This window comes from Lepeophtheirus salmonis, chromosome 3 (genome assembly GCF_016086655.4).
Source record: "Lepeophtheirus salmonis chromosome 3, UVic_Lsal_1.4, whole genome shotgun sequence".
Lineage (NCBI taxonomy): Eukaryota > Metazoa > Arthropoda > Copepoda > Siphonostomatoida > Caligidae > Lepeophtheirus > Lepeophtheirus salmonis.
In genome coordinates, this window is record NC_052133.2 from 18,952,976 (window position 1) to 18,966,582 (window position 13,607).

The 13,607-nt window shown below is 31.7% G+C and overlaps 2 protein-coding genes across 3 annotated transcripts in view; one reads left to right on the forward strand and one right to left on the reverse strand.

Moving 5' to 3' along the window:
• Positions 1-714: 714 nt before the first annotated feature.
• Positions 715-11,096, forward strand: LOC121113982 (ras-related protein Rab-27A). Its single transcript, XM_040707789.2, has 4 exons — positions 715-1,141; positions 7,849-7,916; positions 10,407-10,783; positions 10,850-11,096. Exons 1-4 carry the CDS (start codon positions 985-987, stop codon positions 10,926-10,928), a joined length of 681 nt encoding a protein of 226 aa, XP_040563723.1. The 5' UTR covers positions 715-984; the 3' UTR covers positions 10,929-11,096.
• LOC121113979 (cell adhesion molecule Dscam2) overlaps positions 11,097-13,607 on the reverse strand; it is a 186,274-nt gene continuing 183,763 nt past the window's right edge. For both annotated transcript variants that reach the window (XM_040707785.2, XM_040707786.2), the window contains exons 22-24: positions 12,323-12,672; positions 11,943-12,258; positions 11,097-11,589 (exon numbers count right to left, since the gene is read on the reverse strand). In XM_040707785.2, the coding sequence (XP_040563719.1) occupies positions 11,351-11,589; positions 11,943-12,258; positions 12,323-12,672 (905 nt within the window). In that variant the 3' untranslated portion in view covers positions 11,097-11,350. The remainder of the gene's footprint in view (positions 11,590-11,942; positions 12,259-12,322; positions 12,673-13,607) is intronic.

Here is a 13,607-nt window from a genome sequence, read left to right on the forward strand (position 1 = left end):
TTAATTTAATTTTTTTTTCCAAAAATAGAATTTTAATTTTTTTTTCTGAAAAATTTAATTTTTCCTTTTTTTATAGCTTTGGAAATGTTTTTCTCAAAAAAAATTCGAAAAGCCAAGCCCGTCCCTAAATATAATCCTACGGACACCCTTTGTGTGTGCTGATTATGAATGGAGAGCGAAGCTAAAGATTTATTATTGAGTTATAAGTAGTGATGTAATTATTGGTAATTTTTTAGGTGTACTGTTTTTCTTTTGAATTGGTAATTTGAAGGAAGTATCTTCTTTTCCGTAACAATTATCAGTGAAATTCCTTTCCTAAATAGATTCAATTATATTTAAAACCTGAATGAACATTCATGTTTACTCATAAAAGAAGTAATCTTGAGGATTCGTTATAGTTGTAAGTCTTGGTTGGACTCAGTGTAGAAGGGAGGATTGACGTCGGTGTAATTCTTGCCAATATCCTTGTTTATTTCCTTCCCCTCCTCCTCCCTCGTCACAGCTGATTGTAGCTCATTTCCTACGAAACATTAAACAAATTGTGAGGGCGCAGCCTTTATTTAAAAGCTTCCTACCCTGCATGCATCACCAAGCTCCCTCTATAGACGAGTACAGGTCTGAATCAAGGGCCGGATTGTTATCAACTGACCAATCTATCAATATACAATATATGATTTATTATTTGTAAAATATGACCAATTGAACATATGTTTTATTCCATTATTTGTTTTTGATTGAACAACAACGTCATTCTTTTGTGTTCTCTTTCATTTGAATCAATGATCAAAAGTGGAAATCATCTTTAGATAATATCTCACTCAATTTATATCAAGGCTTTTGAACATACTGCTTATCATCAGAGCATATGATTATTTGTCTTGCAGCAAGTAGTAGTCGTCTGTTCCAAGGACCTATCTTTGGAACTCCATTTCTTTTAGGGCAGTTTAAATCAGGAGTACTTTACGTACATAATTGAAATTTGTAATGTTGCGAACAAAGTTGGGAAATACCTTTAATACGGAGTTTGACTATTTGCTAAAATTTTTAGCATTGGGGAATTCAAATGTTGGAAAAACGAGTTTGTTTTATCAATATGTGGAAGGAAAATTCTCAAATAAATTTTTATCTACTGTAGGAATCGGTAATGTATTCTATTTTTCTATTTAATAACTGTGTGTACTAATACGACTTTTCACTCAAGACCAGAATTAACTATTGCGGGGTCCTATGCGAAACGGATTTGGGGAAGTCTATATTTTTTTAAAGCTATATTTAGTAAAATGCGTCAATATTTTATTTTCTGAAATATTTTTAAAGGAAAAAAATTTTCTTTTCTTTTTTTTAAATTACCTTTTTTATTTTTTTTCTTATTTGACTTAAATTACTTTTTGGGTATTTTTCTCATTCTTTCTTCAACCCAGTGCAAGCCCTATTAGAAGTGAAGCTGTTTCGGTTGTAGGGACTTTAGGACGGCCATGTTTATAGCTTTAAAAAAATATAAATCATGTTTATAATTGTTTATAAATAGTCAGAGCCCAACTGAATTAAAAATTACTTAATGGATCCATAACATTTACTGACCAATCTATTTATTTATCTATAACTTGAGCTCAAATGATTCATCTCATTCTTAAGATCAATTAATTATGATGTAAAAAAATGACATTTAGGTTGATATCATTATATCTTATAAAAAATCTATATTTCACTTATTTATATTTGCAATTTGAGGGAGTTTTAAAATATAGAGCACAATTCTCAATGCAAATGTATGACGTAATACTGTTAAAATAAACAATTTTGAATCATCTGTTTATTTTTAACTTTTTGGAAAACATTTTTAGAGTCTATTCTTTTTCCTTTTTTACAAAAAAAAAAAAAAAAAAAAAAAGGTTAAAAAATAATTTTTCTGAGGCTTTTACATTTTATTTTTTTCTAAAAAGCAATAGTTTTAAATAATGTTGACAATAAATAATTTATTTGAGGAGGGCGACAGCATTGCTCGAGGTATAATCGTGGACTTTTTACTAACGCACATACAGAGTAAACTTTTGCAAGAATGAAAAGGATTACAGCATTGAAGCTTCATCACAGACTTCTTTATTATTGTGATCTTTTTATTTTTCGAAAGGATTTGCTTTGGCTGCTACCATTGCCTCAAACCATGACCTAAAGGCGTTGCATGACTTATTGATGAAGGTCTTGGACATGACTGCCTATTACTGCTCGACGGAGGCCTCGGGGTCATCCAAATTTCGTTAAGGGGTAGCTAAGCCTCTCTTCTCTACTACGCTCTAAATTGCATAGTCGAGGGGGGATCTGTCTGTGGAGGAGATGGGAACTGTTAACCCATTATGATTTAAACAAGACATCAATTTCTGGTATTTCATGACCCAGTTGGCCTTGGTTGCTGTTGAATTGTCGTTTTTGTATAAAAGGCATTCCCAAAATCCTTCACATACCTCCTCACTGTATGATCACTAGCATTCACATACTTCTTCATCGACTCGCACATACTTTTGGAAATCGCGGTGTTCATGTACTTCATGATCCGCGTCTACCACTACTAGGATACCTCTCAAAGCTCTGAACTGAAACCACTATCCCTTTAATCTTGAAAATAAGACTCTTGAGGAGCCTCAGGGCCTTCATGATCTCAATGCTCATTTGGGCGTGGAGCAAATCAGACACCCTTTGCTTTTTCGCCTCCAGGCTGACAACTGTTGATTTTTGAAAGTTATTTTTTATTGTTTAGTAATGAGTCATAATTCAAATGATAAATCTACTTTTTATGACTCCATATAATATATATATATATATCAGACATATAGACTCGTAAAAAATAACAAAAAAGTTTTTTTTTTTTTTTTAAAACCTGACCTGATACTAAAAAACTAATTTATACATTTGTAATTAACGCAGGAAGTAAACTTTTTATCGATTTGTCTATTTTATTTCTAATATCTCTATTATTATTCAATATAAAGGTTTGTTGTACAATTATTTATCTAATTAAATCACTCGGGTCAATAGTCTATTCATAATAGTACACTTAATCAGTCTAATATTGTTATGTAATATTTGGTGATATAAGTTTCAATTATTCGTAAATATCATATACGTATTCTTTCTTAGATTGTATACCATGACAAATTTGATTTTTGGGAGTGATTGTGTCTGGGATCCTTATGTTTTTTTTTACTATCGGCAAAATTCAGTATACTAAAAATGAATTATTTCCAAATATTTATAATATGAAAAATTAATATTTATCATTACCCAAATAAAAAAAAAATATTATTAGAATTTAAAGCTTAATGGAATCAATTTCATCCACATCTGTAGAATCATTAAGGGGTTTTCAGGAGTTTGTTTTTGTTTTCTTGAAACTGATAACCCGTTTAAGTTATCAAAATGATGATTGTTTCAGCTTTTTAAGGGCTTATTTTAAATCTAAATATGATTTAGTATACCAAATATATTTTCCATGTATATATTTATTATTCAACACTTGATAGAAGATCAATTAAAGTTTTATTTTGGCGAAAGTGTTATTTTATACAAAATTATTAAGATCTAGTCTATAATTGTTTATATTATTTACTTTGTGTATACCGGGCGGAAACTTGAAATTTCCACACTTCTATTATATTGATTTGAGAGGTGCTGAGTGGGAGGAAGTTAGAACTGACTATGATTGTATAGGTAGCTATATAGTTCAAGTACCTGTTTCTTTTATAATTTTTTAAATTGGACCATAAATGTCATCACAGCGAGATTCAAAGCTTAGGGCATCAACTCTTCTATGTGCGGGTCACACTCCTACAGAGGTAGACAGGCTGACGGGAATGACTCGTAATAATATATACTATGTTAAGAAGAGACAAGACAACAACGAACCCATACATAGGAAGGAGGGCTAAAAAAAGCCCATCATTAATATAGATGCCCTCAAATATCTAGTTCACCAAGGGTGCATACTCACAGAAGCCATTTACGTCGACTTTTTCAAGGCCAACCTGCTCCCCTGGTTTCAAGCAAATTTCGCCGATGGTAACGTTGTATTTTAGAAAGATGGGCCCCTCTCACACTTCCAAAATTACTCTGACCCTCGTAGCTAATAACATTGCTTTCTGGGACAAGAGAATGTGGCCACCATAGAGTAGGGATGGCAATCCCCTCGACTTTTCTTTCTAGTTGCCTATCGAGAAGAGGGTACGTAGCTTCTGTCATCGGAACGTTGAAGCTATGAAGGCCTATGTTGACGAGGAGTGGGCTGCCATGGACCCGAAGTTCATTCACAATGCTTACAACTCTTTTCACCAGACACTTGTTGTCATTTGTGAAGCCAGTAGTATAATAAATCAATTTGGTATTGGCTATATATCAGAAAAAGATTAATTAAGATGTTTGTTAAATGTAATTTAATGCAGGCAATTTTCTTTTTTCTTTCCAAGTGTGTAAATTTCTAGTTTCCACTAGTTATATGAAGGGCCTGGTCAGAGACAAAACAATATGAAAAGACGATACTCATTCTATGAAATAAGAGGGAAACGACAATTGGATTGGTATAATAGTCAGAAAGTAACAATATATGATTAACATTATATTTACATAGATACTAACTGAACTATCAAAGGTTTTTGTAGTAAAACTATCATAATATAATAATTAAATCTTATTTTTTCAATTTTAAGGCCTTTTCATCACGTTTTCTCTCTATTCACTCTATTTTATTTCATTTGCTATTTTTCCATTTTATTTCTATAGGAAATTTTTTAAGAAAGAAGATGACGTCAAACAAAACTACAAACTACTTCGTTTGCCCAGTCATCACTCATCAGAAGTGTTCCAGCGTTCTTAAAAAACTAAAAAGACGACAGTCCTAACAGTTCAGCCTTAATTTATTTTGTCTGTCCTAGGACCGGTCCTTATTGGTCTTTGGTTGTAACTACAACAGTTGACGTTACTAACTACGTCTACGTCATTTAAGCTGTTGAAGTTTTATCATAATCTTCTTTAAAGAGACGAGATAACTAAAGTCTAAGTAAAAGCTCTGTGGCTAAAACGTATAACACTCGAAGTATTATAAGGTTGTTTATATTCAAAATTTAGTATTTAAAAAAAAAAAAAAAATTTAGAAGAATAATCAATGTTTTAAAAGTTTTTAAAGAATGAGCCCATAATTGATTTTTTCTTTCAATTTGTTCCAATAGTAGAAAAGATGTCTAACCTTTTTAGTGGTCAAAAACAAACTAACAGTACAAAATGGCATATGGAACCGCCATAGCTCATGGACAGCAGACTCGGGAGTTATTCTCTTGAACTTGATGTGTGTACGTTCGCGCCCCGGCGGTATCTAGAGAGAGAAATATACTATATGCATATTGATTTGACCAAAAAGATTCCTAGGTTAGATGAAGTAATTGTAATACTATAATGTTTACTTATACTTAATCTGTGCAACTCCATCTAACCAATTAAAGGAGCATTAAAAAAATAGGCTGATAATGTTAACATATGTTGTGAACCTGTGTACCCGCATAATAAAATACATTTAAGAATCGAATGAGAATTTAATTTGGAATGCGACAATATAGGTTTTTATATAAAGATAACGCATGAATCAGTTCCAATAAATCGTAAGCATTTTTGAGAGAAAGAAAATAAACACAAGTCCCAGTCCGTATTAAGCAAAGGCCTATTACTCAGAGTTCAAGAAGGGCTTATACCACTTATAACTCAATAACAAATCCTTAACGTTACTCTTATAAGTACACAGACTCATGGTTACACTTTGTATGTTCTCTTCTCAAAAATCAAAAAATATTTAGTACATCTTTGGAAAAATCAAACACACTTCAAGTTGCTTACAACAAAAAAACTCGTACGCTAAAAATACTTAAGATTTTTAACTCTGTATATAGGACATGAAAAGAATAAATTAGGGAAGGGTGTTGGTTGTGTAATAGAAAATATAGTTACGTACAATCAATAGCTAATTTATAGTACATATATTTTATTTTGCAACCTTTTCTAAAAAAGTTCCAATTTTCTTTTTTCCATATATTTTAGGGCGATTGCTCTGTCCCAACTACTTTCGATCTTGGTACCCATTTGCCTAGTCTCGAGGATTGATATATTGAGACTAAATCCAGATTTTCATAAAAATTGGAGAATATCTAGTGTTGGCAAATTCTTATATTTGATCAGTGTTATCTAACACAAAAAATCTTTTTTCTTTGTTTTTTAACTCCTCAACTATGTACATATATTATCAAATGGTTAAATCTGGAGCTAACGTTTTCTGGCCACATGATATTTTTATAAAATCCCAGTATTGTTGAGTCTACTGTCAGGAATAATGTTTCAGTCACATCCCTGATAGAAATAACGTCAGCAGTGATCAAAGCAAGCAACGCTGATGTAAAGAAGATTAATTTAAGTTATGTTCAGGCTACAAATATCGTATTGAAAGCGTTACTAGTATTGGGAAACAAATTGGAAGTTCCTGGAAACCTACATTCATTGCACTGGGGTAAAAAAAATCATGAAAACTCTAGAAAATCCTCATTGTTTGGAAGAATTATTACCCATAATTGGCTATCATGAATAGTGATGTAAATCGTATATATTTTTTTACCTTGCCGTTTATTGTAAATTGGGAATCTGAAGAATGAATTTTCTCTTCCTAGCTGTTTCCGAGCTGCATATGTGGTATTTGACAGAAGAATTGGTTCAATTAACATTGTACAGTGAGTCAATCGATGAAGCGGCAAAAAGGAGAATTACAATCAAAGTTTTTGAAATAGAAAACTCATTGAAATGATTAAACATACATGAGAATGGGTTTAGAAAATCCAACACTTACACTCGTACTTAAAGAAAATAAGACTGATTTGTCAGAATTCTTTGAGCCCCATAGTTTGGCATTATTTCGAATATTAAATATCAATTCTGATTTTTTTGGACACCTGTATTTAAATGGAAATCAAACAGTATTTATGTTAGCATAAAATCTATCGTGTAAAACCTATCTGTTGTAAGAGAGTGGAGTGAAGAATTGTAATGACTATATAGACAAATCAAAAAATGATCAAAACTTTCAAAACGTACTACAAGTAGTCGTGGTTGCATACCAAACCAGCAAAAAAATCCGTTGGATAATAAGTGATTGTATCCCAACTCCATGTGATTGCAATATGTGCATGGAAGAACCACAAAGCACATACCCCCTTATTAACAGATGCCCATCGTTCTGATATGAGAGATACCAAACCATGTAAAAAGAGGAGTAAGATCTTCATATTCTTAAACTTATCAAAGGTACAAAAATGAAATAAATTATTGATAATAACTATAAAATTAAGTAGGACTTAAGATCAATTTCTGCTGTAGTAACACATATACGTGGTTGTGTTCTTTGCCGTATGTATGTATAGTTTTGTAATGTATGCATATATGTACTATTTTATAATGTATATATATATATACTATGGTAAACAGCAATAGATTATTAACTAACTGTATGTGATTAAAACATATATTTAACGAAAATAGGAATTATTCAAATTTCTTAAAGAATGTTTATGTTATGAAATAAAACGAACATAATCAAATATGTTTAATCCAAATGTGCCAATATAAGATCCTCATCCTCATCAAATTTTAAAAAGCTGTTCTAAAGGTTAAGTCTCAAGAATAGAACAAACGCAGATCACATCCTGTAATTTTTTGAAAAAAGTGGGCAGAATGATCATCCTAATATATGAGCGTACACTTTTTGCATTTAAAAGGACAAATTTAATTGTGAATATTGTAATTTGAATTATATACTATTTTTTACAGATTTTCGTGAGAAAAGGATCACATACAAGCCTAAAGATGGATCTAAAGATGAAAGAATTCAACTTCAGGTAAAATGATCTTATCATTGATTTAATTAATCTAGTAAATTTTATAAACTTCTAAGTTGTCTAAATTCAATTATTTTGAACTAATTCGTTTGCTGTTTAAAATTAAACTGTTCTGTAAGTTGTTCAATTTCATAAAAAATGTACAGATATGGGCAGCAAAATCTGGACTGTTGATTAATGTTTATTTTCTCATTACTATGAAAAGGTTTAGTTATTATTTTTTGATATTCTGTTTCCGCTGTCCTTTTTACATAAGCAAACTGTACAAATCATTTAGCCATTTCATCATCATGAACGAACAGCAAGGAAAGACATATCATATTTATGATCTCCTAGATGCTGGAGTTGATGTGATGAAGATTACGGACATTGTTAAGTACTCTAGGAGCATGGTTTTTAAGTTGGCCAATAAAAATAAAAATGGAGAAGACCTTTAAAGAGGGATACGAAGTTCTTATTGAGTTTTGGAGAATAACATAAAGGAGAATCCCACTAAGTCGATGAATCGCCTTATTTGTGGCTCCTAGGACCATCAGGAGGCAATGAAGCACAACTTTGGATTAGTTTATTTCACAAGAACCCCACACCATCTTCTGATATAGGGCATGATAGCCAGGAGGCTTGAGAGATGGAAGAAAATCATGACATGGATCAAGGGAATTCAGTCAATTGTGAAAATGTTATCGGAAAAGAAGAATTTCACAGTTGATCAATTCCACAACCGCTGGAACGACCACTAGCTTGCAGAAGCAAAAAAAGAGGTCCAAGGGTGTTATCACACCAAATATCTGACCCAAACAATGGTATTCGACGTTATGCCCTTTGATGGAAAGAAGATGCCTCTGTTCTTTTTCAAGGCTGGAGAGAAAATTGGCCTACCATAAGGTGCTTAAGTACACCATCTTGCCATACCTGAAGACCAACTACCTGAAGGATAACTACGTGTGGGCTCAGGACGGCGTTCCCTCTCACACATCTGCCAATTGCCAAAAGTTAACATGACTCGATTCTGGTCAAAAAAGTTATGACCCCCTTCCTAACCAGATTTGAACCCACAGGAATTTTATATATGGGCAATTTGGAGAGGGAAACCAGCAGGACCTCACACCCAAATATAGCCTCACTGAAGTCTTCCATAGTGTCTGCATGGGACAACTTGTCAGAGGAAATTGTCATCAACTCCTACATGCCCTTCATGCGAGTGTCAATACTCTGATTGATAATGAAGGTGGCCATATTGAGTGAAAACAGTTTTGCAAAAACCTTGTCTACATGCTTTGTTAACATTATTTTTTGCCTATTATTGAAAGTATAAGATTATTGATGTATTTCTAAGTCCATCTCTCGAATCCACGTTTTGCTGCCCTATCCTCTATACGCCATCAATTGTTTTCACGTGACGTCACAATGAATTGCCAACCACACTTAGGCGGAGGTTTTTATTTTATAAAATTTAATACATATCCTCCTCCTCTTTGGGGTTGATTGTTCATTTTTATTTCCATGAAAACGCTCTATAACTGATTAACGTCATACATGACATGTCTGCCGATCCACAGCGCTAGTATCGAGACAAAACCTTATAGGACATGGTAAGATAATTATTAATGAAATTCTCAAATATTGTGAAAACTACTTGGTCAATGTCATCTTTATATCACAAGAAAATTATACTTGCTACAAAATAGCTTCCTATAATGATTTATGTAGAAAGAAAGACCTATTCTTTTTTTGAAAATATTGACTTCTGAATAGAGCTCCATGAAAATCTAAGTTTATAAAATTATGAAATTGACTACGAAAAAAATGAAACAGACAAATTTAAAAGATACTTATATAAATTAAGTTTATTATTTCTAAAATTTCTTTAGTCTTTATTGAAAGATTGCTAACTACAGAATTGCTGAAAGATTTATAGTGAAGTAAATCTTCACTCATTGTTTAATTCCCTATTTATATTTTGTAGTTCTGATCTGATTTGTGGAGCTCAAAAAATTATTTCATTTGAAGAAATTACTCACAAATTTTTCGAGTTGATGCAATATGCTTGGTCAAAATTTGCAAATAACTCAAAAAAATTATTATGACTATTCTGTTGAAATATCAATGACCAAAGGACCATAATAGATTAGCTTAACTGAAGATACTTTATCAAATTCTTTGAATAATTATTCTAACTTAAATTCTGTGTAGATTGAGAACCATTAGTTTGTCATAAATGAAACTTTCAATCCTGAAAACCTATTATTATTCACTACAAAAAAACCACCAATTTCGAAGATCTACTACTGATCGTTTTTCAAATAAATTCTGTCTTTCGATTCAATTTTTATTTTCAACGTCTTTCTGTAACGGACTGAAAAATTATAATTATGTTTCAAAATCACTGACCATGTTCATTACTTGTTAAATACTTTCACCGAACAATGTGATCCTATGTATCTAATACTTTTATGATGAATTTTAATTAATTTAGAAAATCTCCTTTAGTTATGGGATACTGCAGGCCAAGAACGCTTTCGTAGCTTAACTACTGCATTTCTTAGAGATGCCATGGGCTTCATCCTTGTTTTTGATTTAACTGAAGAACAGAGTTTTTATGACGTAACCACTTGGTTAGATCATATACGAACTCATGCATACTATGAAGATCCTTTTATTATTTTATGTGGGAACAAAGCGGATTTGGAGAACGAAAGAGTTATATCGAAGGAGACAGCCAATGATTTCGCAAATAATAATAATCTATTATATTACGAAACCTCTGCTAATACGGGGGCAGGTTTTAATGATGCCATTGAATCCCTTCTTGACTTGATAATGGAGAGGATTAAAAGGGATAAGTTGGAGTATTCTTCCCACCAAAAGTAAGAAATATATAAAAATTTTAATGCCTTGATTTGTAACTCTTTTTTTTTTTTTTTTTTTTGCAGTTTGAAAAAAAGAAGACTATCTTCCTTTTTAAATAACCACTTAAAGAATGAAGACAAATCCTTCAAATATTGTTGTTAAATTGCAATAAATCAAAGAAGCAAACTTTTGAAGTTTGTGTCAGCACAGAAAATCAAGATGAATACTTACACAAAATACAATTCAGTTTACCCTCTTAATTTGTAGCTTTATATCCTTTGATGCAAAATAAAAAGTGCTAAGCAATAACTTACAAACATAAATTAAAAATGAATTTTATAATATTTTATATTTTGTATGCGAATGCTTTCAAAAGACTGCACCATCATTCTAAAATCAATTATAATAATATGTAACACAAAGAATTGGCAGTCAAGTATATTCGTATAAAAGTAATCTATTTAGTTTACATAAGGGTACCTAAATATTTAGGTACATAATAGCATTAACATAATATAAAAATCATTAATAGTTGATATGAATTCATATACAATTGTAAGTAGATATTAAAAATGATGACCATGTTATACGTCAACATATGAATAAGGATTATTCGATGATATATCACAATCCGAGGAGTCTTCAAATCTGGATGGAACAGCTTTTTCTCCTCCATTTGTTTCTGAAACTAATTTGAGTAAATCCTTTGGTAAACGCCCCTTTAAGTGGCTGGACTTCAAGGAAACAAACTGATTCCCACGTTTGACAAATATCTCATCATCAGTTGTTGTTTCCGCTTCGTGCCCAAACGTGACAGGGATACCTAGAATAGAGATGTATTTAAATCATAAATAAATCATAGGACACATATGTTAAAAGTTCCCGGGGTTCACACATAGAAGGTGCTTTTGACGCTACTTTCGTTAATTCCAAAAACAATAGATAAAAAAATATTTGTGTTTTACTTTTACGCTGCTTCTTGATGGTGGAAAAAAATGTCGTTCAGCCAAGTCATGGACTGAAAAATTTTATGGGATCCCCTCGCGATAAAGCGAATAATAAAAATAATGATATGTAATATTTTTTAAAAAGCTAATTTTGGAGGGAAAAAACGTGTCTCCTTTTTCAAGCCCGGGAGTTGTCAGTCCATATGTTAGTTAATCAATGAAAAAATACCTTGTTTGATAGGTCTTGGAATGACTTCAATTGATGAAACTTCTTGAATAAAATCCATTTGATCAGCAGACTCTGTTCTACTTGAAGAACCAATAAATTGTACCTCATTCGAACTAGATGATGAGGGCGTTGGAGATGATGAAATACCTACAGGAGAGTCAGAGTCTAATTCGCGGAGTGGTTTTTTCTTCTTTTTCTTTTTAGGGGCTGTAAAGATACTACCAGAGGATTTAGTGGGCTTTCGACGTGATCTGTGAGTACTTCTCTTGTTCTGTTGTGGTGGATGATTCAATGTAGTATAAATATTGCTCTCGCTCTAAAAATATATCAATAATAATTATGCAGAATGAAGACAACTGAATAATTAAGATGCCTCTTACGGATTTACTGTATGCATCGGACATAGGAAGTGTTTGGTTTTCATGATACACAATATGACGCAGGGTTTCCTCGCCAGGAGCAACGCCTGGTAATACAAAAGTAGCATATGGATTAATTTCATCTTTTCCACGCGAAGACATTAATGATTTATCAGCTCCATCTATAGAAGATGGTGGAGGTGGAAGAGGTTGTATAGATCCAGTAGAGGATGGAGCTCCAATAGTTGCGTAGAGTTGTTCTTCCTTCATCATTTGAAAGTTTTTCATTGTCTCTTTTGCAAGTGTATCTTCTAAATGACTTCGAGTATTATCTTCAGGCCTTAGGTAAAATCCTTTGTTCACATGTCGACCTGAGTGAAATGAATACTTGATTACTAATTATCTACTATGTATATTACATTGTAATTTTCATTACTTATACTATAAATAAGTAGTTGGGGTTGAATTTAGAGCCAATTAAATAAGGAAATCAAGTCTTTTACAAAACTATTTAAATAATTCATATAATTGCAGGCGTTGTGGAATTAGAGAGGGGATAGCCCCCTAATAGTTTTTGAGATAGAACCCCTTGAAAATAAATGTATCCCTATATTAGGGAAAGTTGGTCCAAAAATAAATGGCATCTTCACTAAAAACGTTGGCTCCCAATCTAAAAATGCTTACAAGATGTGTACAAAAAATAAATGTTGATCCACTCATGTATACAAAATTTACTTAATCTGAGAAGATTAAATCAAAATATAATTTCTTATAACAAACTAAAATGAGAAAATTGTATGTGATAAGGCAAAATCTTTTTTCTGATTATTTAATAATGAAACCTACATTCAAATCCCTTGTCTATAATGATTAATTATATTAATTCTGAATATTACTACGAGACTTGTTCAACTTTTTGATAGATTGATTTACTTTCTAAGTTCGTTTTTTTCTCTATAGATTTCTTTTTAATGAACACCAAACATATTATTATACGTTTATTGCCTTTACCTACGAGAAAAGGATAGCTTTCTCGTGTCATAAATATTTATTAATTTGGCAAATGGCAAGTAAATTACGGAATATTAATATACTATGTATAGCTATCCGGATGGTCAAAAATCATGTATATATATAAAAGTAGAACACATAAACTCTTATAGATTTTGAATGAAAGGAATACCATTAATAAATGCCTTTTTACCATTTATTCTAGAACACATTCATAATTCAACGGTACTATACCAAATGAAAATAATAACCAGTAATAAATCAAAATTATAAATATATTGGACTGCCAATGAGG